Here is a 23,249-nt window from a genome sequence, read left to right as displayed (position 1 = left end):
AATGAGGATTGCGCCCACCTGCAGCCGTTCAATGAGGGTCTTCAAATTAAGCTTGTTTTCTTAAGCGTATAGCATTGGTAGGCATGTTTTAAACATTTTTAAATATAAAAGAAAATTAATTTACTAAGAAACTGACTAGTGTACACCAATGAAAGTAGTAAATGGTTCAGTATAGTTTTTTCAAGCCATTTTCAGTGATTTAAAATCAGGTTACTCACAGGTGGAAGACTAGACACATTAAAAAAAATGCTTTTTTTTTGTGATAAACCCATATTCAGCTGTATTAACAAAGCTGCACCATGTTACCACTCATAAATACATCCGAAATACATCAATGAATATTTTTAAGAAAAAGAAATAAACGATTACGCTCTGTTAAGCTGCCGGATTGCGCTGATTCATGGAAGATTTTACTTTTGTGATTATGTTAAAGCATTTTAGTGGAAACTCAGATTGAAAATCCACTGGTGCAATTTGCGCCCAAATGCCGATTGCGCCCTAAGCAGAAACTCTACTGCAGTGTTTCCAGAATCTGTAAGTTGCTTCGTGCCCAGTCTCAAAGTTTCAAATACTATGTTTATTTGGATCACAATGTGCTGTTCACATGGTTTCCAAGAAACAGTGCCAAGTTGGCACATTTCCCATCATGTATGTTTTTTTTAAAAAAAGGAAAATCTCATCCATGCCTTTGTTACCTCTAGGCTTGACTATTCCAATGCTCTCCTGGCTGGCCTCCCATCTTCCACCCTCCATCAACTTGAACTCATCCAAAACTCCGCTGCCCGTATCCTAACTCACACCAAGTCCCATTCTACCATCAACCCTGTGCTCGCTGACCCACGTTGGCTCCCAGTCCGGGAACGCCTTAATTTTTAATATTCTCATCCTTGTTTTCAAATCCCTCCATGGCCTCGTCCCTCCCTATCTCTGTAACCTCCTCCAGACCTACAACCCTCCGAGATCTCTGCACTCCTCCAATTCTTGCCTCTTGCGCATCCCCGATTTTAATCGCTCCACCATTGGTGGCTGTGCCTTCAGCTGACTAAGCCCTAAGCTCTAAAATTCCCTCCATAAACCTCTCCACCTCTCTCTCCTCCTTTAAGATACTCCTTAAAACCTACCTCTTTGACCAAGGTTTTGGTTACCTGTCCTAATATGTCCTTATGCGGCTTGGTGTCAAATTTTGTTTGATAACGCCTTGGGATGTTTTATTACGTTAAAGACGCTATATAAAATGCAAGTTGTTGTTGTTGTTGTTGATGATGATCCTATGAGAACAATCAGCTTTAATTAGATCACATAGTATTTCATCACATCCTGAGTATTTGATTGCTAGTGCAGAAATATCCTCCATACAAGGTCATCAGCAAGTCAACAAACAGTTTTACATATTAGGATATCACTCAGACTACGAATAATATTCGCACACTTTATTGCTTTGACATGGTTACAACATTTATAGAAAATATATACAAGATGATATTAATGATCATTTGTGTAGCAGAATGTATTGTCATAGATACATTTCAAAAATATCACGGTCCATAAATATCACCAAAAATATCATCATATGAGAGCTACCCTGGAAATGGCAGGATATGACCCTTTCTCCTGTAATTTACTACCTGCTTGGAAGGTCATCTTGTCTCAAGAACTGCTAAATTAGTGATAATAACATGTTTATAAAACTTAGAAGTAGGAAAGACAACTAACCATAAAGCAAAAATGGGTAAAAATTCTATATATTCCAATCTTTATCAAATCGAGCACTTAAAAAAGATTAAGAAATTATTTATAAAAATATTATAATTATACTTCATATTTTAATGCCAATTGTCAACCTGATACAAATTGAACAAGAAAATAATTTTCAAGGCCAGAGAGAATGTCGAAGATGCACAGCAGGTCAATCAGATTTCTGAAAGAGAAAGATTGGGTTACACCTGAATTTAACCTTTGTTTACATCCAAGTCTCAATTTTAACTCGGGGCAGAAATCGGACGGGTGGGGACCGAGATGGACAGCAAACCGCCCTGACCTCGGCAGCGTGAGATTTCAACTCCCGGGCCTCATCAGTATGCTTCCAGCCAGTTTCTTGCTTGAAACCACAGGAAGTGGCAGCTAGCCGGCAGCAGCGGGTGGGAGCACAAAGCTGGTTGGGCAGGAGGCCACTGCCAGGGACCAAAGTAACAATCCGTGGAACTCAGGTGAGTTGGGGGGGGGGGGGGTTTCAGCTGGGCCCCATGATTGGGGCAGGTGAGGGGGAGGGGGGGGGGGGAAATGCAGAGAAGAAGCCCAGGGCAGGGGAGGCCCAAACTTTCCTTGTGGAGCCCAGAGGAACAATTTTGCTCCTTCTAGCCCACAGGGAAAGTTTTTTAAAAAATAAAAAGACTTACCTTTTGGGCCACTTCTGACCCTGAATCTTCTTCCCACAAGGTGGACCTAGCGGTAAAATCATAACTACTTTCTTGCTCAGGCCCATGGTTAAAATAGCAGTTGGGCCTTGATCTGCATTTTACAAGAAGGATCACAGTGGTTTCCAACACATGTCCTTTTTACTTGCTCAGACTAGGTTAAAATGATAGCCTGTGGGATCAGTGAGGGACATCAGTGGGCGAGTCCTACAGGTGATTTTAACTGACTGCCCAGTTTCTGCCAGATGGGCAGGTTAAAATCACTCCTCCAGACTCAGTAGCCTGAAATTTCCTCTGCCTGACCTCAACGTTTCAAGAGCCTTATTGATTGAGGGAATAGATGGAATATCTAATAATAAATGAATGCATCCTCTAACACATAGCATTCCCTGGAAAATGCACAAGGAGTGTGTTTAAATTAGATAGCCTTGCTAAATCTAGCAAAGACTGCAGTCATTCTCGCAGCGTGGGACTAAACACAAGAACCACAATTGTAACTGCTTTTTCTGTGATTGGGAATCGGGCCTTTAATGACAGTGATTTTAAAACCATAATGGTGGATTCTGTGAATGGTGAACTCCTTCTGCACAATTGAAAGGTGAAAATGACTTTTATCAAAACCAATTATACTGGAACTGGGAAAGAGTACCATTTCTTCAAAATGAATCATTTATTGCTGTACAAATTTTAAAATAATGCCACAGCGAACTTGGTTTAAAAATTAATTTATTATAAACCAAAATACAATGCACAAAAGCTTCTCACATAATGAATATTTATAATATAGAAATACATTCAGTTGTACACACCAAAATATTGCATGATGCAACATTACTTTACATGTGGCTGTTTAAAAAGACCGCATCAAATCTATCAATTAACAAGAAGCAAGCAATTCATTCAGTAATATAACATTAATTTGCAGTCAATTAACTTGATATTCAACAGCACAGGTTGGGGATTCCAGAACAAGGGGGCACAATCTTAAAATTAGAGCTAGGTCATTCAGAAGTGAAATTAGGAAGCACTTTTTCATACAAATGGTAGTTGTAATGTGGAACTTCCTCCCCAAAAGGCTGTGGATGCTGGGTCAATTGAAATTTTTAAGACTGAGATCGACAATTTTTATTCGGTAATAGTATCAAGGGATTTAGATCAAAGACAGGTAAATGGATTGAGGTACAGATCAGCCATTATCTAATTAAATGGCAGAACAGGCTCAGGCTCGAGGGGCTGAATGGCCTACTCCTATGTAATTAAAATCATCTATACTGAATACACATACAGATCTATATTAAGGTGAAGGCAAATACCAAAGAAATTAAAAATCATTTTTCCACTGTTATGAAATCAAAAGGGCAACACAAAGCAGTTTCAACTGATTTTTGTGGATAAAATAATGGCCCAGAATTTGCTGGGAAAATAACAATGAGTTTAATGCGCACACCGTTATTACTGTGTAAATAATCCAGCAATTTGTGGCAAGGAAGAAATACGCCGTGAGTTGTGAATCGTCACAAATTGTTGGACGATTTGCGCCACTCCGCCATTAGCCTCGTGAAAACGCCGTCAACCTCCCCGTGAGTTTCAAGAAATTACTGCATTGGCACTGTTAAAACAAATTAAACTCACTGCAGAAAGTTTGGGCTGGTACTTAAAAGGGTCCTTACATTGTTAATGATGAGATTTATGTTCCTGCAATGCCACTCAATCTCTCCAGCCTGGAAAGAGAACAGTTGAAACTGTGGAGTCTCATTCCTGCAGGTAGTAAATTGTTCCTAGAGGTTTTTTAAATTTTAGATTTTAACATTTTTAAAAAACTTTTCCTTCCTCTTTTTTCCCTCTCAATCCAATCTTTCCCTCTCTATTTCTCTTTCTGTATCTAATTTGATTCGAATTCACTCTTTCCTTCTCCGTCATTTCTCTGTTTCTTTCTCTATCCTTAAATCTCATTGGTTAATGAGATAGACCATTGGGTCCCGTCGTTCACCAAGGTCCCAGATGTCCCACTGACCCATTATCAATTTGCACTTTGCAAAAATTTTCAAGCTGAAGGGTGAGGGAAAAGAAAAATCTAACAAACGGGGCATGCCGCGAGATCTCCCGCTCCAGCAAATTCTGGGCCAATCATTTTAATTATTTTTTTTCAGTTCAAATTCAACAAGAATTACAAATAGAATGTAATGACCATACAAAACAAGTGTTATAAAACAGATTTGTTTAATTGCATGACAAAGAGATATTTTAATATTACTTTATGAAGAATCTGTAGTGTGCCAGTTTGTAATGGTTTCTGAAAACTACATTTTGGGGGAAATCATCTGCAGACTGGATTTCTTGGTATTACTGAGAAGGAACATGCAGACGTGCAACTCAAAGGCAGGTAACTCATCTCTGTCTAGGTGCGCAGTCTGACCAGTAACACAGATGACCTGACCACCAGGTAGGAAGGCTTTATTCCCTTCAGGAAAACCTGTCAGGCAGACTGTGTGCCTTTGAAGCTTATTTGTGATTTACAGTTGTATTTATGAAATACAACCTTTTACTCTTCCTTTGTCCTAGTTTAGACTTCAAAGTAAAGAGAGATTATAATTGGGGTCCCTTGAGTAAATATCTGCTTTGTCACACAGGTACAAGCTGGGGCTAGTGGAATACTCGGTGAACATCTGATTTCATATATAAACTTTGCCGGACAGATGTTGGACAAATTAACAGCATTACTTCCAAGGTCTATAAGTGCTTTGAGACTTTTTATTGTTTTCTAACGCCATTTTGTTAAGTTAAATGAACCACTGATATGTAGCTCTTTGCTGCTGACTTTTGCTTCAGCTAATTAATTTTATCCTGAGATATACAGTCTGTCAGAGTGTTATTTGTTCATCAGTTGCAGAGATCAGGAGCTCACTGTAGTAATCCATATTATTTCCAGTGTCTACCTCCTTGGTATTGTTTGCCCTATAGTCTGCTATCCCTGATTACTTCACGTACACGATCATGTTTTGGTTTATAGAGAACATGGGGTTGCCTATGGAATTGTACTTGTGTTGGGCATGAGAAAAAGTATATGGAGTGCACCCAAATCTTAACAATGACCATACTAGCTCACGACTTTGTCACGTCAATTACCTAGTCAATATAACTTGTAAATACAACTCTCATAAGTCATGCCATAGTTTATTTAGACATAGCACATAGTTCTATTTTTCACATTAAGTAACCTCTTCTGACTTGTTACAAAGTAGACATCAGTGAATATATATAATTTCACCACCTGTGCAGCACATACACACACAAAAAAATTAGGACAGTGTGACAACAGAGGTTGCATTTGCGTTGCTGTAAGCTTGTTAATTGTATCCATATGATTTATATCAACTCGTGTTAATTGAATTCAGGTGATGCATATCAATTGGGGACTCTCTTGTATCCATTTATATGAGAGTTTATCTAGGGGGTGCATTGTTGGGTAATATGGATCTCTGTGAATAAAGGCTTGGAAGCAACTGAAGACCAGGCTCTAGTATTCTATCCTTCACCACCTGGCTATCCAATTTATAACAAGCTGTCAGTCAAAAATCTACCAAGAGAGCCATTAGATGGATTCCATTGCTGTAGCTCATCCCTTAGGTTTATAGCATCCAAACCTTCAGAGCCACCAAATGATGGCTCTAAGAATCTACCACTGTAAACTGCAATGGCTTTCACCTACCTAATGATCTCATCAATTGATATTCCAAAAGTGGTCTTAATTATGTGACACATGTTAAAAGACTTATTTCCAAAGGTTAACAGGGTTAATGACAAGGACTAAATTTGAAATATTCAGCCATTTTTAAAGTCTTTGGGATGAATGTTCACTTTTTCTGCCTTACAATAAAAAGGAAAATTCACCCCATTGCTTCTTATGGACTTAACATTACATCACTCACATATAACTGTGAAATCTTAAATGCTATATATTCATTTTTCTAAGTTATCTACACTTGCATGACACTTGCCAACAAAAAAAGGAAAAACAAAATTGTCTCTCACAAAGTACACTTCAGTAACCATAAAGGATAATGAGAGACTGTAACATGCTCCAATGGTTGAAATTATGTTGATAGCTGCTCAAGTTTCACATTTATGGTTTATGACATCCTATCACCTTCTGTAACATGTGACACATTGCAACCAATGTATGTGCCAAAATATCAGTGGAAATAAAAATCTGTTGTATTGGGTTAGAAAAATATTATTAAAATGATTTCCCCCTATTTGAAAGCTTAGTGTAATTATTGAACAGAAAACATTAGTCCTATGTTATGATTAAATATTACCACATGTGGGGCAACTATAATTTGTGAATTATGTACTCAGTTGCATTTGCAAATTATATAGTCAGTCTGAGAGGCGCAACCTGTTTCACATCTAATGTTTTTTTATTAATTACAACATGATATAGGGGTTTTATTAATGAAAATGTTGGGAAAATATACATGGGATGAGGTGAAACTTTCTATAGATTTGCACAGAAATTCTCTGTAGATTTTCACTCATCTCTACAATACCAAAACAAAAAAAATACTTAATGAGATAATAAAACATCCATCTTCCCTTACAGCTGGTTATCCTAGCTTCTACCATATAAAAGTGTAATTCTGCATCTCCATGTACTTACACTCTGATCTGTTATTACTGTACCATTTACATTAAACTTTTTTTTAAAACTCCTGAAAAATAATGCAAGTTATCATTCAACAAAAAAAGCTGAAACCACAATAGGGTTCATCTGCAATATAAGTGCTACAATAGAATTTCTACCTTTGTTAAAACATACAATATAAAAACAATCACATCATACAGATTTCAATTACACTCTAATTAAAATGCTAAAATCAATATATATTTTTTCTAAAAATGAACAAAATCATAGCTTTACTTTTAACTTATTTATTCAGATTTTTGGAGGGAATGAAACATGGAAGCTTCTGCATACTTTTTTTTAATGAAAACATACATTTGGCATTGTTGCTAATAAAACTTTTTGCAGAAAGACAAATTTGCAATACAGTGTGTTCTACTTTAACACAAACAGCTTTAACATTTATTTTTTTAATTTAAGGTGAACTGAGCAGCATCCTAAACTATGAGTCACAAAACTAAATGCTGCAGAATTGGGCGCATAAACTTTGTGCAGCTAAATTTACAATATTTTTCCTAACTATGTTGTAAAGCTGATAAAGCAGACAGGTTATGAAATGTCATATGCAGGGCCCCTAGAACTTGAAACACCTTAAGATCAATTTCTGTGGCAAGAACAACCAAGTTTTGCAACACATTACTAAATGGTCTATACATTTTTATATGTATTAAGAAAATTGTAATAAGTCATTTTTAGATTTTAAAAAGCGCAGTTTAAGAGAGGCACTTAAACTGCACACTTATAATACCTGATGAAGAGAAGAGCTGATGAAGAAATCAAAGCAGCACAGCAAAAGCTGCAGCAGCAGAGACCTGGAGCAGCCAGCAAGCTCACACAGCTCTCCCACAGCCCAACTTGCATGCAGTCAACTACTAGCAAACAAGCAGCATAATGGGATACTTAGGATCTGGGCGACAGGGGCCAAGCAGTGCGATCATGCACAGTGGCCGTGCTGGAAAAGCTCCAGAATCAGAAGCAAGAGTGGTAGCTGTGGTACTGTTGGCTTTTTTGTTAGTATAGAAGGTGCACGTGCCTGATCTTGTAAGATTTCCATATTTAACTGTGAAAGTTGACTGTAGTATCACTGCCTGTCCTGCTCCTGATTCTGGTGTTTTTGAAATATAATTACTATTTAGGCTTAACATATTGCTGTAGGCCATATTTGTTACCACTCTTGTATTCATCCTTTCTGTGAAACACTGAATGTCAAGGCAAATTTGTGGTTTTCTTAGAAAAATGGATGAAATTTCAGAATAAAATCCCTAAAAATACTATAATCCTATATAATAGAAATGGAGTTTGACTTATCCTTTCATCATAAACCAGTGGACCTAATTCTAAACAGACAGAATCAACGAAAACACTTCCCAGAACTCCAGTAAAAATCACATGTAATAAAAATGGAATGTCACTTATTCAGCAAGTAGTGACCAGGCTCAATGCTATATACACTCTCTGCAGGAGTTGGGAGTAAATACGTAAGATGACACACTTAAAGTTCTGACAAAGGTTCATTGCTGAAATGTTGGGCTCGATATTACCAGGGCGGTGGGTTCGCGGCGGGGGGGTCTATTGGGCGCGTGGGTAATGCGCCCGGTGAAATCAGTATGCCCCACGCGCGATCACAGGCTAATTGGATACACTTACCTCTTGTTCCGGGTTCCCCACTGCTGAGCTGCGCATCGGGCGGACTGCGCATGTGCAGTAAGGTCTGTCAGCTGGAGGAGCTCTATTTAAAGGGGCAGTCCTCCACTGACTGATGCTGCAAGAAATAGGAAAAAGTACAGCATGGAGCACCCCAGGGGGAAGGCTGCTCCCAGGTTTAATGAAGCCTCACTCCAGGTATCATTGGATGGGGTGAGGAGGAGGGGGAGGACAGAGATCTTCCACCTGGCGGGCGGGAGGAAGCGGCCTGCCTCTGCCACCAAGAAGGCCTGGCTCGGGGTGGCAGAGGAGGTCACCTGCACCATCAACATATCGCCCACCTGCATACAGTGCAGGAGGCGCTGCAATGACCTAAGTAGGTCAGCCAAAGTGAGTACACTTATTCATTCCCCTACACTCCGTCTGCCACATCACCGCCCCCACCCACACCTCCTTCTGCACTACCAACACTACTCTGTCACATCACCCCTCACACCCACTCAAACCTCATCCTCATCTTACCTGCACTTACTCACCTCGCCAGTACTCATCCCGCCACTACCACTCAACCCAATCCTCATACAATCTCATGGATCTATCTCATACTCACCCTCTCATGCATCTCTTTCATGGTCAGCCTCACTCAACCTGCCACTACCTGTGCTGCAGCCACAGGACATGCATCACATATGTGCAGTAGGAAGCGTAAGGCAAACGTGTCGTGAGCATGAAGGGGATGCACAAGGGTGTTTGAGGGTTTATCATGGTTTTTATTGATATTTAATTTCTGAGCAACTCACATTACATATTATATTGGCACCACTACTGCCACTTCTTTGCGAATCTTGTCTGGTTTGTGCAATAATGCCCTTTCCTAAGGATCACAATGAAGACCCACACCTGATGCCGCCCATTGTGTCACTGCAGAGTGGGTGTAGGAGTATTTGCAGGGCTCTTTTGTGCAGACGACTGAGAGACATCGGTGATGTCCCCGGTGGCACCCTGGAAGGATGCGGACGAGAAGTTGTTGAGGGCAGTGGTGACTTTGACAGCGACAGGTAAGAAGATGGTGCTCGGGCCAGTCGGGAGCAGCTCGGCATGAAGGAGGCTGCAGATGTCCACGATTACATGTCGAGTGACTCTGAGCCTCCGTGTGCACTGCTGCTCAGAGAGGTCCAGGAAGCTGAGCCTCGGTCTGTGGACCCTGTGGCGAGGGTAGTGCCCTCTGCGACGCATCTCTCTCTGCCTTTGCCCTCCCTCCTGCTGTGCAGGTGGATGTGTCACAGCACTGTGGTTGTGGAGCTCCACGTGTCAGAGGTGGACGGCGTGGCCGGCGAGGCTGGTGTTGCTGTTCGCCCTCCGAGGAGGTCATGACTGCAGCTACGGTGGCCCCCATCCGGAAGATGTACATCTGAGGGGGTCCGCAAGGTAGGTACATGTGTCTGGACCCCAGGATAAGTGTGCAAGTTGGTGAATTTAATTGTTAGGAGGAGGGTGGTGGAGGTCAAACTTTGTCCAAAGTAACAGAGTGGCCTCCTACAATGAGTGAGGGTCTCCCCCCCCACCACCTGTCAAATGGACCTTTGCAGCTGCCTCAGGCTGATGGCTGCAACACGTCCATTTCAACTGGGAGTGTTTCCCCCAGTAGGGGAAACAGTCCCAGTTGTTTGGAAAATCCCACCCCTCCTAAAATATCTTCTTAATCAGGTCTGTTAACGACCTGAAATACCAGAATAAATACCTTAAGTGGCACCCCGCAGGCTTTAATTGTCTGCGGGAGTCCCACATGCGGGGGTGCGCGCGCACGTCAGCGCGTCTGTGGGGAACCCGGAAGTGGGCGGGTTGGAGCCGGGCTTCCGACCCGCTCCGGGATTCCCCAATTTTCGAAGCCCCCCCCCCCCGCCAGGAACGCACCTGATTGCAGGTGCTAATATCGAGCCCGTTATCTCTGTTTCTCTCTCCACAGATGCTGCCTGACCTGCTGAGTATTTCCACCATTTTCTGTTTATATCACACACTTAAAGATATCCGCCAGGACCAACAGGTAGTACCATCAGACTTATTGCCAAAAACTATTACCTGTCAACTTGTTCCATATTTGCTGCTCGCAATGTCTCATACAGACTTACAGCTCCTTCATTGCATCTTGTGCATACCCATATCTCAGTTGGGCACACCTTCAAAATGCAATATATAATTGAAGCCCGATTACACACACATTTTTCAAGCGCATCGCACAAAGTCATTATATAACAACCTAGCTGAAGGAAAGAACTTCCATTTATAAAGTGCCTTTCACAGCCTTAGGGTGTCCCAGAGTGCTTCACAGCCAATGAAGTACTTTTGAAATGTAATTACTAGTAGGGTAGGGAACCAGAGCAGGCAATTTGCGCAAAGCAAGGTCCCATAAATAACAAATAAATAAATAACCAGGTAATGTGTCTTAGTAAAGTTGGTTCAAGAATAAATGTTGGCCAGGACACTGGGAGAACTCTCCTGATTGTCTTTTAATAAGAATCTTTTATGTCCACCTGAGAGTTTAACAATACATCCGCAAGATGGCACCTCCAATAGTGCAGCTCTCCCTCAGTACTGCACTGGAGTGTCAACCTATGACACTGTCACTTACTGGCATGCAGATTGGCCTACACATTGAGCACATGAATGTCAGTATGCATATGCTCCTTCAATTTCCAGTATCTCAGTATTACATTTCTCCTTGTGCAACACACTAAGTACACAATTCTGACTTGAAGAAAGGTCTTCCTAGTGAAGCATAAGTGGCAAAGGCAGATCTCTGACAGGACTAGGTAGCTATGAGAGATATGTGACTCTGCATTCTTGGATAACAGCGGGTCTGTGCAACTCACGGGATTTTCCAAACCCTCTCCTGAATTAGTTATGGAGCATACATGGCCAGTACATTCAGGGAGGAAATTACCCCTTAATAAATAGAATTCTTCATTAACCATAACAGTTACTTATTGTAACTGTAACACGACCTGCAACTCTAAACCGTGACCATTTTTCCCCCACGAGCACAATGACTTCAGGTGGCTATTCCACTTCTTGGAAAGCTGAGTTTGTTTTTTTTAAAAACATATTTTTGATATTTCTCATTGGTTAATACTCACTTCATAGCATCTCAGTGTGGATGTACAGACTGTTATGTTTCCAAAATGTTGAATAAATTATGCAAATTATGGCATATAAATATGCATTGGATAAACAGAACACTTAGTAGGGAAGTATAAAATACAGAACTAATTCCACTTGTACATAAGGTTTTTTTTAAGACTTATTGCTGTCACACAAAACATTACCTTCACTCATGGAATCAATTTTGTTTCCCCCACTGCCCTATTGAATCTAGTTGCATGATTGTCTTAGTCTATGCCCAACATAGGTCTGGCTTGCTCTTTAAGTGCACATATGAAAATAGATGCTCGAGTTCTAATGAACACCTTAAAAGATTTGTTTAAAATTACAAATTTTGTTCATTTGAGGCTACGGTAATTACTTGATTAAAAGGGCCGTCATCAGGAACAGCCAAGAGTAGCTTGGTCTGAAAACTCAGGTTCAAGATCACCAATTGATTGCTAGATGATACTTTATAAATGATACCCGTAATATTAAAGACATAATAGAAAAATTATAAGATTTATAATTTGGCCCAAACATTAATGCACATATATTCCACACAATGATTTCCCAATCTCAGAAACTGTCACAAGATGTCCCATCTGGCAATTCTTTAAGGGAGGCACTTAAAATTAGAGTGGGGATTTGACTAGAATCGCTCATGCACACATTCTTGTGGCTTATGATAAAATGGTAAAGGCAAGATGTGTGAGGAGGCTGCTTTATTGTAGAGGAAAACTTACATGAAAGTAGGTCAAAAAAAGCAAAACAAAAATTGATAATGTACATTTTATCTTAAAAATCTGTGAGAATCCCCTATAGCGTTTTTCAAACAGGAGTATTTTTTGCAGAAGGATCTGTCTATCTTATTATGATTTATGTACTTTGGTACATTGCTGTATAAAATTTTATCTCTATCACAATTATTATTATTAGATTTCTGGTATTATCAATTTTTTATGGTTCTCAGTTTATCAGTTAGGCTAAATTAGAGTCATAGAGTTATACAGCACGGATAGAGGCCCTTCGGCCCATCGTGTCCGCGCCGGCCATCAGCCCTGTATAAAAATGGAATAAAAAATGCCAATAGGAAGTATCTGCCTCAGTTCAATTCTACATTCCAACAGAAGGTAGAGAACAAACTGCCTTTTTTTTAGAATTTGAACTATGATGATTTCAGCAATGGCCGCTGTGTGCAATCTAATGAGATCAATAGTGATAAAGTATCAAGATTAATCTATGAATGAACTGTTGAGTTATCAACTCATATTACAATGACATTAAAAGCTTGACTCACTTGCTCATTTAAATGATTAAACACAGGTCTTACATTTAGTTTTCCACCAAAAGTATTATTCTCAATGGAAACAGATACTTTTAAATAACAATTACAGTGCTCTTACATCACAATCAGAAGCTTTGTATCATTCTATACTTGTTTTCATGGTACAATATCACATCAAAAAAACTATAAATAAATTGATCAAATGAATTAATTTACCCTGAAAAACTAATTGGCAAAAAGCTATACGTGCTCAGTGTAAAAATTCCTTTCATACTAATTATTAATTGCACAAATATGTTTTTTGTTGACAAGAAAGAGAACCAAATGCCATTGCTACTCTGGTTAATTAACCTGGCCAATCACATCTTTTAACCAATCTTCAGACAGATTTGTCACTATTTCATCTTTGTAAATATAAACACTGACAGTACCTGGTTCTCAATTTATTGGCAGAAGCAACTTTTCAATTCTGAGGTTTGGGCACTTGGCAGTTGTGAGGTAGCATAATGACCACTGGATGCTCACTGTTCCTGCACACTTAGTTGGGAGAGGGTTTTCTTGATGCGAAGTGCTGTGAGTCGTGCTGCTCCATTGGCATACCAACATTCCCGCATGATTTTACCCATCACCCGTAGTGCCTTTAAAATCAAACCAAAGAAAAGTTACATATTTATTTGCTTCAGTTGCTAATAATCAGCCAGCGCTGTTATTAGGGTTAGAACATACGCAGCAATTAACACTAGATTAATAATAGCAGTTTCAATAATACAATCTATCTTTTGGTATTGTTTATATTCCTTAGCTTGTAGTAGCAACATTTTAAATAATAATTAAACAAAATATTATTGAAACAAATAAATAGATCGGATTTAATGAAAGAATTTAAATATATCATACCGCTTCTCATTCACTTTACATAATTCATATCCCTACAACATTTTAGGACAAAAGCTAGTGTCCTCAGTTCTCAGGTCAACTTTTCTCAAATAAATATCCAAGCAATCTCAACTGAATTCCTGAGAAAAGCAGGATGGTTTTATGGAGTGAGCTGCCAGAGTCTGTTGATGGCACTCGGCCCTCATTTCCCAGGCTGTGAGGGTGATCTATAATTTTCAATGCAAAATTGGGCCAATGTCTAAAACAAATCTTCTTTTCTCTGCAGGAACTTTAATATCACCCATCATACAAACTAAATCTTGTCAGTTTCTGGAAAAGGCTATAGCCAATCTGGCATCACAAGGCTAATAACTGTCTGCCAATTTCAGAGATGACAATATTGCTGACAGAGGTTAAAAAAAAACCACTGACCAGATTTGTTCACCCCAAAATGACCCTGATAAGCAAAAGGTTCAATCAGATAAAGAATACATCTTTGAATATATTCAGTCATTGGAAGTAGGAGACAAGAAGTCTTGAAATCTGAGCTGATAAGAGTTTAAAGTACCATTTTTTGTACACTGAGCCAAGGAGATTCTACCAGACATTTGTCAACTTTTGATGCAATTTTAGAGATGGTTCTATGAACAATAGCATGCGAAGTGTTTACTTCTGCATTAAACTGCAAGTTAACTTATTTGGACAGCTTTGTTTGCACTACTTTACTGGAATCTCAATCTTTGAAGAGGACTGATTGATGGATCAGATTGCCCAAAACAATAATGCTTTAAACTTGATAAGGCAAGGTACTTAAAAGGGAAGGTTTTTGAAATAAATTTCAGAAATCAGAAGTTTTTAAAAGAAAAAAGTCTGTAAATATAATTTGCAAATTGGCAAATGTTTACAGTGCTAGTGTGTTCAAAAATAGTGTAATTATATGTCAAATACTAGCTAAAAGTTAGGAAAAGAACAACCAGGAAGAAAGATGATGACAAGTGACTTGCTGAAATTGTACTCTAGAAGCTGAAACCAATGCACTGTAGAGAAAGATGGAAGGGTTTTAATACAGTACTTAAATAGCTACTGGATCAATGAGGTTGTAGGCTTTCATATTCATTTAATCCAAGATAGAGTTAAAAAGGAAGAGTATGAATGCTATCTGTTACTTTGCTATATAATCTGAAAAAGACTAACTTTGCCAAACGTGTGCTATAGCCCTCAACTTTGGATATGACTGAGTTATGCTATATTACATTGAACCCAGCTAATGCTGTGTTATTATAATTTTGAGGTTGAGTTATTGTTATGCTTATGATGACGACAATCAGGTTATCTTTGACCAGATTGAAATAAAATAGTTGTTGCCTGCATCCTACTCTGCACCAAATCCTGCCTGCTTTCCCTCCTGTCTTCACTGATGTACACTGGTTCCCAGTTCTTCAATGCCTCAAATTTAAAATTCTCATCCTTATGTTTAAATCCCTCCATGGACTCTCCCGTATTTCTATAACCTCCTCCAGTCCTAGAACCCCTCCCTCAAAATTTCCATTCCTCTGACTCTGGCCTCTTGAGCATCCTACAACCTTGCTCCACCATCAGCAGCTATGTATTCAACCAACTAGACCGCACACTCTGCAATTCTCTCCTTAAACACCTCTGCCTTTCCACCTCTCTGTGTTACTTTAAGACCCTATTTAAAACCTACATCTATGACAAAGCTTTTGACCACCCCTCCTAATCTCTACTCTTTGGCTTGACATCCTTTTATTCCTTATGCCTTTGTGAAGCACCTTGGGAGATTTTATTACATTAAAGGTGCTATGTAAATGCATGTTGTTGTTGTTGTTGTTGTTGTTGTTGTTGTTGTTACTACATCAGATTTTGTCCCATTCAGTCCTTGATATCTTTAGGTAAACCAATAATCTCTTTTAAGAAGTTTATGGTTCACTATGCATCTGGTCACATCTCACTTACACCCTGATGTAAAAATGTATATTTTCAAAGGGAAGTAGTCCTCGTTTATCACCTGTATCAGTTCCGAACACCAGTTTCTTCTGCCTTAATTTTGCTCAGTCAAGCTGTCTGGTTGACTGGCACTTTCACCCTGCTCCCAGTAAATCTGGTACAATCAGACCAATTCAGTCAACAGGAGGATGAATTCCTAAATGAATACAGTTGCTTTTAAAATCAGATGTGTACAATAAATCAGGCATAAAAGGGGTGATCATTTCTGTGACAAAAATAGGAATTTTTGTCTCAGCAGTCTCATACATTGGAATATAAAAGCAACAGTAATTCGAATTTTAAAATAATGATTCTGGAAAGGGATGTTGGGACAAAAAAAATCTTGCATTACTACAGCTAAGATATGATGTGGAGATGCTGGTGATGGACTGGGGTTGACAATTGTAAACAATTTTACAACACCAAGTTATAGTCCAACAAATTTATTTTAAATTCCACAAGCTTTCGGAGGCTTCCTCCTTCCTCAGGTGAACGGTGTGGAAATGACATTTTCGAATCCTTCGCATTTGAAAATCACAGAACAATGCCTGGTGATTACTGCCCGTTGCCAAGGCAATCACAGTGAGCAGACAGAAAGGTGTCACCTAAAAGGCCACCGAATATACAAACCCCCAAAAAAAAGAGAGAGAGAAGGAAGACAGTCAATGAACCGTTATATTAAAAACAGATAACATTTGTTCGCTGGTGGGGTTACGTGTAGTGTGACATGAACCCAAGATCCCGGTTGAGGCCGTCCTCATGGGTGCGGAACTTGGCTATCAATTTCTGCTCGACGATTTTGCGTTGTCGTGTGTCTCGAAGGCCGCCTTGGAGTATGCTTACCCGAAGGTCGGTGGCTGAATGTCCATGACTGCTGAAGTGTTCCCCGACAGGGAGAGAACCCTCCTGCTTGGCGATTGTTGCGCGGTGTCCGTTCATCCGTTGTCGCAGCGTCTGCATGGTCTCGCCAATGTACCATGGACTACTCCTCAGAATCAGTTTCTTTCTTGGACACACGAATCTCCATCAAAGACGGGCACCTCAGCACCTCAGCGATATTTCGCTGTAGCCCGTCGGAACTGTTGATCGATGAGTCGAGCATCATATCCCGTTCTTACTAGGGCGTCTTTCAGCGTCTGTAGGTGTCCATCGCGTTCCTCCTCGTCTGAGCAGACCCTGTGTATTCGCAGGGCCTGTCCATAGGGGATGGCCTCTTTGACGTGGTTAGGGTGGAAGCTGGAAAAGTGGAGCATCGTGAGGAGTAGTCCATGGTACATTGGCGAGACCATGCAGACGCTGCGACAACGGATGAACGGACACCGCGCAACAATCGCCAAACAGGAGGGTTCTCTCCCTGTCGGGGAACACTTCAGCAGTCATGGACATTCAGCCACCGACCTTCGGGTAAGCATACTCCAAGGCGGCCTTCGAGACACACGACAATGCAAAATCGTCGAGCAGAAATTGATAGCCAAGTTCCGCACCCATGAGCAACCTCACGATGCTCCACTTTTCCAGCTTCCACCCTAACCACGTCAAAGAGGCCATCCCCTATGGACAGGCCCTGCGAATACACAGGGTCTGCTCAGACGAGGAGGAACGCGATGGACACCTACAGACGCTGAAAGACGCCCTAGTAAGAACGGGATATGATGCTCGACTCATCGATCAACAGTTCGACGGGCCACAGCGAAATATCGGGTAGACCTCCTCAGAAGACTAACACGGGACGCAACCAACAGAGTACCCTTCATCGTCCAGTACTTCCCCGGAGCGGAGAAACTATGCCATGTTCTCCGCAGCCTTCAACATGTCATCAATGATGACGAACACCTCGCTATGGCCATCCCCACACCTCCACTACTCGCCTTTAAACAGCCACCCAACCTCAAACAAACCATCGTTCACAGCAAATTACCCAGCTTTCAGGAGAACAGCGTCCACGACACCACACAACCCTGCCACGGTAACCTCTGCAAGACATGCCAGATCATCGACACAGATACCACCATCACACGAGAGGACACCACCCACCAGGTGCACGGTTCATACTCCTGTGACTCGGCCAACGTTGTCTACCTCATATGTTGCAGGAAAGGATGCCCCAGAGCATGGTACATTGGCGAGACCATGCAGACGCTGCAACAACGGATGAACGGACACCGCGCAACAATCACTAAACAGGAGGGTTCTCTCCCTGTCGGGGAACACTTCAGCAGTCATGGACATTCAGCCACCGACCTTCGGGTAAGCATACTCCAAGGCGGCCTTCGAGACACACGACAACACAAAATCGTCGAGCAGAAATTGATAGCCAAGTTCCGCACCCATGAGGACGGCCTCAACCGGGATCTTGGGTTCATGTCACACTACACGTAACTCCACCAGCAAACAAATGTTATCTGTTTTTAATAGAACGGGTCATTGACTGTCTTCCTTCTCTCTCTCTCTTTTTTTTTGGGGGTTTGTATATTCGGTGGCCTTTTAGGTGACACCTTTCTGTCTGCTCACTGTGATTGCCTTGGCAACGGGCAGTAATCACCAGGCATTGTTCTGTGATTTTCAAATGCGAAGGATTCGAAAATGTCATTTCCACACCGTTCACCTGAGGAAGGAGGAAGCCTCCGAAAGCTTGTGGAATTTAAAATAAATTTGTTGGACTATAACTTGGTGTTGTAAAATTGTTTACAACAGCTAAGATAGGCATTGCTACAGAAAAGGCATTGATTAGGAAAGACAAAGGCACAATGAGATTAGGACTGCAGCGAATATAAAAAATGAAAAGTTTTTATAAACATGTTCAAGGAAACCAGGTGACAAAGGAAACAATGGAAACCCTGAGAGATCCCAGGGGCATATGATAACTAATGACCAAGGAATAATAGATGTTCTTAATGATTTCTTTGCGCAGTATTTACAAATGAATGTAAGGATTATTATCCCCATACAGGAAGAAAATTTAAAAGGTGAGAGAAAGAAAACATAGATATAGAAATTATCTACATAGAAGTGATATACAGGCTAAGGACACTAAAAAAGAACAAGCCCTAACAGGCTTCAAAGCAGAGTATTGAAGGAGGTGGCAAATGAAATTGTTCATATCTTGACTGATACGTTAAGAGAATTGATAAATACAGGAGTTGTGCTAAGAAACTGGAGAAGAGCAAATTTGGTGCCAATTTGTGAAAAAGGGTGAAAGAATAACCCAGGGAGCTATAGACCTATGATCTTGACATTAGTAGTTTGGGAAAATAACAGAAAAAGAGAGAATAGTGAAGCATCAGGAGAAACAAAGAATGATAAAAAGGAGTCAATACACATAAGAACATAAGAAATAGGAGCAGGAGTAGGCCTCACGGCCCCTCGAGCCTACTCCGCCATTCAATAAGGTTGTGGCCAATCTTCTACCTCAACTCCACTATCCCATTCTATCCCCATATCCCTTGATTCCCTTAGTGTCCAAAAATCTATTGTCCTCAGTTTTGAATATACTCAACGACTGAGTACCCACAGCACTCTGGGGTAGTGAATTCCAAAGATTCACAACCCTGAGTGAAGAAATTTTTCCTCATCTCAGTCCAAAATGGCCAACCTCTTATCCTGAGACTATGACCACTAGTTCTTGACTCTCAGCCAAGGGAAACAGCCTCTCAGCATCCCCTATCAAGCCCTCTAAAAATGTTATACGTTTTAATGAGATCACCTCTCATTCTTCTAAACTCCAGAGAATATAGGCCATTCTACTCAATCTCTCCTCATAGGACAACCGTTTCATCCCAGGAATCAATCTAGTGATTTACAGATGATAGTTCATGCCTCACAGATCTACTAGAGTTCTTTGAGGATGTAACTGAGTTAATTGGCAAGACAAACTCAGTAGATGCAACTTTAGCAAAGCCTTTTATAAAGTACCACATTGGAAATTACAAAATATAAAGGCATAGAAGGGGAGGTAAACTTTTGAAGTGATTAATTAACTGGTTGAGTCAGAGGATGCAAAAGGCAGCAGTATCCACAGGGAAAAGAGTGACTAGTGGGGTATCCTAGAAATCTGTTCTGGGGTATACAATATACATGGTGTTTTCAATGTATATTAAAGATTCAGAGAAAGGGACAGTAACAAATGCGTCCAAATTTGCCAATGGAATCAAACTGAGAGGAGCTATAAATAGTATGGGACGAGTGGACCAGTTGCAAAGGGATCTGGACAGATTGGGCCAAAAAGTGGGAAATGTCTTTTAATGTAGAGAAATGCTATGTCATAGATTTGGGGGAGGAAATCAAACCATGAGAGTACAAATAATAGGGAAAAGTCCAGGAAGCAACAGAGGAGAAGGATGTGGGTTTTAGTGGAAAATATCCTTAAAACGCCAGCATAATGTGCAGCAGTGGTGAAAATGGCAAATAGAATCTTTTGCTCAAGAAATAGAACACGAGTCCTAACAACTGATAGTTGGCTTATATAAAGCACTGGTCCACCCTACCTTGAGTATCGTGTACAGTTCTGGACATCTCACCACTGGTGGGACATCCTGGCCTTGGAGGGAGTACAAAGAAAGGCAACTAAATTGATTAATGGAAGAGCAGGCTCGAGGGGCTGTATGGCCTACTCCTGCTCCTATTTCTTATAAAAGGGAATTGGGCACTTGAGCTATGACAAAAGATTAAGGGTACAAGGGATGGAAACAAGGCAGTTTAGAGATGACCTTATTGAGATATTTAAGATCATCAAGCAAAAAAGCTCAGTACTTACGAAGCTCCAGGATTACGGAATATGGATTCAAACTTAAGTAAGGTATAACTGGTTGATTTTCCTGGACTTAGTACCCAAATAGTGGCTGAAAAATGAGGACTATTGGCACTAATCCTTTGTCCGTACTTTACATCTGAATAGCATTACAGTTAAATTTCCTGTATGGCTTTTCAAATGATTGCACCTGACTGTGCCTGAATAGAGCACTGCAATTTAAATTGTATAAAAATGAATGGCAGAGACCTGTACACTGTGATTTCCTGATCTAACATTGAGTGCCCTGTTCTTCCACCTTCTGAGTAGCATAAATGTGCTGCCCTCTTACCAGCTCCCTGAAAGGCAGACTGCAGTCATGCCCTGGAAGCCAACAGCGTTGCAACAGATGCTTTTAACAGGACACTTTCACAAGGCTTCAAAGACCTGATTTGAACTATCCAGTCCAGACACCGACCAGTAGCACCTCAGAGCCTATGCCCAGTTCCAGTGGACTGCAAGGAGTGGTTGCAGACGTTACAGCTGGTGGCAATAAGCCAGCTTCCTTAACGCCTCACCAAAGCCTGCGCACGAGGGAGCTTCAGACATAGGCCCACCTGCCCTTGATACTGCAAGAGAAAGACTGCCAGAAACTGGTTCCCTAGGAACAACAGTTTCATTGAGATGACAGACATTTCAGGCCTGCTTTAATGTTTCTGTGCAAAATTAGCTCCATCTGACCACAGAGTTTATCTTTGTGTATGCTTGATTACTTTTTAGGCTCGAGAGATGACAGGGGAAAGGTAGGCATCTTTCTTATGAAGAAAATAGACCAAAGCCACAATATGTTACAGATGGAAAGATTTGCTCTGAAACTATTGTGTTATCTCCATCTCGCACTTTAAGGAGAAGTTAATGGAATACCTGATGTGAATGTGAGCTCTAAGTGTATGTAATTTGTGAGTTCTAAGTAGAATTAATGACTAACACGGTCAATAATTGATTATCCAATTTGCTGATCAAGTAGGAGTGTGTTGATGCTGTTTTTGAGGCAAATCATATTTTTTTGCAGTTACTTAGCATGGTTTGGTTTAATTGCTCTTTTTATAATGTACCTTAAATTGCTGGTTTTAAACCACTTTTGTCAGTTTGCTTCAGCTATTTGGCAAATACATGTTGATTAAAAAATATACATCATTTGTGGTAATAAATGAAAGCTGGTAGCTGACTATAGAACACTAATATGTTCTCTGCCATTAATGCTGAAATGAGCTGAAAATTGTATAAATTTAAAATGTACAAATATCAGTTGACAAACAGTGCAAGCCATACCTCAAAGCTTTGCCATTGATTTGGAATGCTTGGCCTAAGTTTTTGATCACAGACTACTTTTTTCATATCTTCTATGGAAGGATCCGAAGGAACAAGATCATAATACGGCAACTGGTATTCATCGTGGAGTCCTACGTAAAAAATAGGCATATGCATTATTGATTATGGCACTGTCACAAATGTGACACTTTTCTTAAACATATTAATGTTAAAATGCTCATATTATATTAAATTCATTTAAAGATACCCAATTTAAAAAATCTATTTTGGCCCATTATAAAAGTCCCCTCCATATAATCATAGATATCTACAATATAACAAATGGTGGGTGTATTTACATGACATCAGGACCTGGACAACATCCAGGCTTAAGCTGACAAATAGAAGTTTACATTCTCACCACAAATGTGGCAGCCAATCATCTCCAACAGGAAAAGGTCCAACCACCAGCCCTGAGTAACCCACTATCAACATCTCCGCCTGATCGCTGCCAATCCTGCCCCCCGGCCTCTAATCTCCCGGCCCCTAATTCCCCGGTATCCAATCTCCCCAGGCTCGGTCCTCCCTTGCTTGAGGGCCGCTGCGAGGCTAGCAGCGGCCTTATCTTTGATCATTCTTTGCTGGCTTGAAGGGAATGAGGCCTGACACCCAATATCGAGGCTGTCTTGGGCCTCACCATTCAGATGCATGGATTGCTCCTTGCACCACCCGTGTACCCAAATTTCTAACTCATAATAGTCAATAAATCCCTGCACTTCACACCCATTAATCACGAGGAAAATACAAATAAATTGAGAGAAAAAAGTTTTTTAAAAATTGCTTATTTCCGATTAGGAATAAGAATCCCTTCCCCAACTTGAATTTTATTATGTAATCCTTTCCCACTTGACCTAGCTATTTAGCTTCGCACACAAAAAGATTTTCATGGCAGCACCTCATCTTTTGATTAGACACTTTACAACCTTCTGGACTCAACACTGATTTCAATAACTTCAGATCATAAAATCATAAAAAGGTTACAGCATTCGGCCCATCGAGTCCGGGCCGGCTCTATGCAAGGGCAATCCAGCTAGTCCCACTTCCCCGCCCTGCAATTTTTTTCCTTTCAAATACTTATCCAGTTCCCTTTTGAAGGCCATGATT

At 40.5% G+C, this 23,249-nt stretch overlaps 1 protein-coding gene across 1 annotated transcript in view; it reads right to left on the bottom strand.

Moving 5' to 3' along the window:
* Window positions 1–13,689: 13,689 nt before the first annotated feature.
* The window catches only part of LOC137323423 (activin receptor type-1B), a 52,471-nt gene continuing 42,911 nt past the window's right edge, over window positions 13,690–23,249 (bottom strand). The window contains exons 8-9 of the mRNA XM_067986897.1: window positions 22,107–22,237; window positions 13,690–13,806 (exon numbers count right to left, since the gene is read on the bottom strand). Of these exons, the coding sequence (XP_067842998.1) occupies window positions 13,690–13,806; window positions 22,107–22,237 (248 nt within the window). The remainder of the gene's footprint in view (window positions 13,807–22,106; window positions 22,238–23,249) is intronic.

The sequence above is a fragment of the Heptranchias perlo genome, chromosome 7 (genome assembly GCF_035084215.1).
Source record: "Heptranchias perlo isolate sHepPer1 chromosome 7, sHepPer1.hap1, whole genome shotgun sequence".
In the NCBI taxonomy this organism is placed as follows: domain Eukaryota; kingdom Metazoa; phylum Chordata; class Chondrichthyes; order Hexanchiformes; family Hexanchidae; genus Heptranchias; species Heptranchias perlo.
Note: the sequence above shows the minus strand (reverse complement) of the source record. Positions and strands in the feature narration are given on the sequence as shown.